This window comes from Malurus melanocephalus, unplaced genomic scaffold, assembly GCF_030028575.1.
Source record: "Malurus melanocephalus ecotype Western Australia unplaced genomic scaffold, MMel_1.1 scaffold_770, whole genome shotgun sequence".
NCBI lineage: Eukaryota > Metazoa > Chordata > Aves > Passeriformes > Maluridae > Malurus > Malurus melanocephalus.
In genome coordinates this window covers 89321-94259 of record NW_026624002.1, presented here as the reverse complement: position 1 = coordinate 94259, position 4939 = coordinate 89321, and the positions used below count along the sequence as shown (strand labels likewise).

Sequence of the window (4939 nt, the reverse complement as noted above, 5' to 3'; positions counted from 1 at the left end):
CTGGCCAGGTGAGTGCACAGGAACAAGCCCTGGCCAGGTGAGTGCACAGGAACAAGCCCTGGCCAGGTGAGTGCACAGGAACAAGCTCTGGCCAGGTGAGTGCACAGGAACAAGCCCTGGCCAGGTGAGTGCACAGGAACAAACCCCACTGAGGCTGCAGTGCAGGGCAGTGACTGCACAAACGCTGAGTAAGAGCACAGCTCCTGGCTCAGCTCCGCTCCATTCCACACAGCCAAGGCCTTGGGATAAAAATAGATCCTGCTCCCAGAATTCCAACAGCTCTYGATGCACACGCACACACGGGATGGAAATAAAACTGTCCAGGCAGCTRGAATTCTGCCTCTCACTTGGAGTTATTTGTTCTCAAAGCCGAAATAACAATCTTTAAACAGCTGAAGGGTGTTTCTGACAATATAAAAATAMTAATTTCCAGTAATAATTAACTCGCAGTACCATATTTAGCTAACATAAAGCTGGGTCCTCAGAGTCTGGCAGCAGTTGCAGACATGATGCAGAAAAATTCATTTCCTTGAAATTCACTTCCTTCCTCAAAATGTTTTGTAGATCTTCTTTTTCGTATTAAAAGCTAATTTATTACACTGACGACTTCAGATTTCAGCCTGTCATCTTGAAATAGCCCTGTACTGATAAATATGACCAATGTACATCCTTTCCCTCACTCTTGTTTCAAATATGTTTATGCACTTTCCCTGCAAGGTAAACAAACCCACAAAACAAGATCAGAAAGAACAGGGAGTTTTCTAAAACAGCACATATTCAGATTTGGTGTTAATTGTTAAAAACACCCGGAATCAAAGCTATGGCARGGCTTGGAAATTGTGGTTTTGGCTGCCATGTTTACATGACTCCAGAAATTCTTGCTGCTATCAAAATAACTTTTAAAATTCCTACTGAGCTGGTGGAGGTGCATTTAACCATTGGTGGGGGACRGAGGCAATGTACCCATTTGGCAGCCAAAGGGGGTGGGGAAATCCATCCCAAAAATCTGAGTTCCAGATTGGAAATACCAAACCAGAACACCCAGACATGTCAGGAACAACACAGGCAGCCTGGCTCTGTCGGGGCTCCTGGCAGGTCTCTGCTTTAGCAGTCCCTCTGTCACTCCCCAAGAGGCACCCAGAGGCAGAGATCCCCTTGCCCAGCCCCGGGTGAGGTTTTACCTGGAAGCTGTTCTTCTCCCCACTGCTGTGGCTCTCCACCTCCAGGGCCCTGTGACTGTCCTGAGGGGTCTGGGAACGAGGAGGGCTGCACACACAGGAGCACAGGGAAGGAAGAGCCATTAAATTTCTGTGACACAGTTACAGTGCTGCAGCCACCCCAGGAGCTGCTGGGCCCAGGAGGGTCCTGAGCACTGCCCGAGGGCTGGAGGGGCAGTGCTGGCACAGCCCAGCCACCACAGTCACACCAGACACAGCTCTGAGTGCCACCCCTCTGCCCAGACTGCTGCTGTGGCCTGGCACTTCCACAGAAACAAGGGGCAGCAAACCAGTGCAACTGGGGTTTGGTCTGAACCCACCAACCAGGCCAGGCCAGGCAGTTCCACATCCCAGTGTGGAGTTTGAGTCCTGGAGTTTGGGTTTTTTAAATACAATTGAGGCTGGAGACCYCCCAGCCCATCAAAATCCAACAGATGCACTGCAGGCACAGCCTGACGTGTGCATTTGCACACGTATATATGTAACACACACCCCATGTAAATGTGTTCACATGTAAATATACACGCATATGGAAATGCATGTGCATATAAATATACACACATTGTGCATGTAAATATAAACACGTATGTAAACACACACATGTAAATACGCATGTAAATACACACAGGTATGTAAATACACACAGGTATGTAAATACACACATGTATGTAAATACACACAGGTATGTAAATAYACACAKGTATGTAAATAYACACAGGTATGTAAATACACACAKGTATGTAAATACACAYAGGTATGTAAATACACACATGTATGTAAATACACACAGGTATGTAAATAYACACAKGTATGTAAATAYACACAGGTATGTAAATACACACAKGTATGTAAATACACAYAGGTATGTAAATACACACATGTATGTAAATACACACAGGTATGTAAATATACACAGGTATGTAAATACACACATGTATGTAAATACACACATGTATGTAAATACACACAGGTATGTAAATACACACATGCAGCATTCCTGTCTTTGCCTCTGGGCCATCCCCGTGTCCTTGGGCCCCAGGGTGACCTTGGCCATGCCCCCGTGCCAGCAGAGCCCCCTCTCACCTGTCACAGTGGGAGCTCTCCCTGGAGCTGCTCCTGCCCGACTCGTGCTGCGCGTCCAGCAGGATCTTCTCCATGTCCCCGTTGTGGATGGACAGGGAGGCTGGCACTTGCTCCTGGCTYCCCGCAGAGACTGAGCTGCCACGGCTGTTCCCATTGCTGCTGAAGTGCAGCTCCACCCAGGACCCTGCTTGGCAGAAAGCAGAACTGAGCCCCAGGAGCCTGAGGGGCTTGCTACAGGCCCTGGAGCTGCTGCCTGGAGTGACACTGCAGGGACACAGTGCCAGCCCTGCCTCCCAGCTCATAAACACCACAGAACACAAAGAGCAGGGCGCTGGGAGCGAGCTGGGAGGGCTCACGGGGCTGGGAGCAGCTGCTCAGTACCTTGTGTTTCCCTCTGCACATACAGATCTTTCATTTTAGGATATATTCATTTTTTATTGTTCAACATAGGTGGCAGTCAAACAAAATAATCTCAAGGACTTCTGCTGTTAAAGTTCAATTATTCATTTATTGAAAATGTTTTGGGCTCAATAGCCCAGGGTCTGTTTTGTTCAGCCTTTTTTCTGTACCATTTGTAGGTGTTGCTGTTAAGCAACAGCGGGTGTGTGGCAAGGGCTGTCATGGGKTTGCTCCTTGCAGTATATTTAACATGGTCACATGGGCTTTGTTTTCCTAAGGGAGGGAATAAAACCTCCCTCCTGGGCAGGGACACTCACTGCAGGGCCTGGAGCTGCACAATCCTGCAATGGTTTGGGCTGCAGGAGACCCCAAATGCCACCCAGCGCCACCCCTGCCATGGCAGGGACACCTCCCACTGTCCCAGGCTGCTCCCAGCCCCAATGTCCAGCCTGGCCTTGGGCACTCAAAGGGATCCAGGGGCAGCCACAGCTTCTCTGGGCACCCTGTGCCAGGGCTGCCCACCCTACAGGGAACAATTCCTGCCCAAAATCCCATCCATCCCTGCCCTCTRGCACTGGGAGCCATTCCCCCTTGCCCAGTCACTCCAGCCCCTCATAAATGAGCTCAGGGGACAGAAAATACCTGAATGACACAAATGCCAGWGGCATCCCTCTGTGGAACAYCAATGACACTGGAATTCCCCAGCCACAGCAGTGCACAGGAACAGAGCGGGAAGGACAGGATGAGAAGGGCAGGGGGAATTCCCTGAATTCTGGGAAAAGCTGTCTAAGGAAAAAGCAGGGAAAGGGASAGACACAGACAGTGGTGCTGGGGCTCAGCTCAGGGAATAAAGCCCCAGCAGGAAGAGCTGGAACTGCACAGTCTGCAAGGGCCCTTCCCAGCCATCCACGGCTCAAGGAACAGCATTACAGGAGTGCAGGAGGGGAGATGCCCGGGCAGGGGGTTGGGGTGAGGCAGGAACGTCAGAAGAGCAAAGATATCCCTGAAATCCTGGCTGGGAGGAGACTAAGGGCTCCCAGATTAAATGGGCACAGCGCAAAGCCAAACTGCCTCACGTGCATGGACAACACAACCATCTCCCTTCTAAATACAGAGACCACCACCTGGACAGCCATAACACCACAAAACCTGCTGGACAAAAACATTCCAGGCCACCGAGCTTGGAAGAGACAGACACTTTGCTTCAAAAACCSTTTTCCTTCACAGCCGGTTTGTTGTTGTTTGGGTTTGTTTGGGAATTTTCCCCTCCACGTGACAATGCCTGGTATGTGGCAGGGGGTGTGTTTAGAGCCAGAAAAACCCTTCCCTACCCTTTCCCCCCAAATTTATGGAAGCTCAAGTTGTTACCAAAGAACGATCACAACCACTGGAGCCCAAATTAAGAATTTATCTGCTGAAATCTTACTGGGCACAGTGCTGGGAATGACGGATAAACCATGGAAGGGATTGTGACTGCAGCAGCAAGAGGACAGTAGATGTAGTTCACAATTTTCCCTTTTTTTCCTTCTTTTGGACATTTCTCAGAGTAGGGTTGTGCTGGAGCACATGGAACGGGCTGCGATATCATCATTTAAAGAGAAAAGAACCTGTGTTTTTACGAAGCTGTAAACACAAACAGGTCAAAGCCCGGGAAAGGCGCTGCAGCCCGGACAGATGAGTCACGGGGATGGACTCCGGACAGAGGGACCTTACACGATATCCCAGCCCAGACACATGTGCGAGCACGGACCAGCACTACAAAACACCGGAGCAGCACTGCAAAGCTTCATTCCATCAAGACACGGCTTTCAATGCATGAGATGAAGAAGCAGGATGGCACAGAGCAGAGACAGTCTCCTGAAATCGCTACACGCACCGTGTCAATCGCTATGTTTGGGGTTGCACTGGCACTTTTCCCCCTCCAGGCGAATTTGGTGCCATCGATCCCTGCGACCGGCCCGATCCCTGCTCTCCGGCACATCCACCTGCCCCGTTCCCCGGACAAGGGGGATGCACACGCAGCGCAGCGCACACACCTCCTATCGCAATCCACCGAGCGAGAAGGGACCCGCGATGGTTGCGCCCGGCAGTGAGGGCAGCGCCGCGCCCCCCGCCCTCGCCCCGCGGCCCGCGGGCCCTTACCCTGCAGGTTCTCCTCCTGAGGGCTCTGTCGCGACATGGCTGAGGGGCGGCCGGGCAGGTTCTCCTCCTGAGGGCTCTGTCGCGACATGGCTGAGGGG

The 4939-nt window shown here is 51.2% G+C and overlaps 1 protein-coding gene across 1 annotated transcript in view; it reads right to left on the bottom strand.

The window, feature by feature from the left end:
* The window catches only part of BNIP3 (BCL2 interacting protein 3), a 7998-nt gene extending 3065 nt beyond the window's left edge, over positions 1–4933 (bottom strand). Inside the window, exons 1-3 of the mRNA XM_057385006.1 lie at positions 4842–4933; positions 2301–2484; positions 1182–1266 (exon numbers count right to left, since the gene is read on the bottom strand). Of these exons, the coding sequence (XP_057240989.1) occupies positions 1182–1266; positions 2301–2484; positions 4842–4929 (357 nt within the window). The 5' untranslated portion in view covers positions 4930–4933. The remainder of the gene's footprint in view (positions 1–1181; positions 1267–2300; positions 2485–4841) is intronic.
* Positions 4934–4939: the final 6 nt, after the last annotated feature.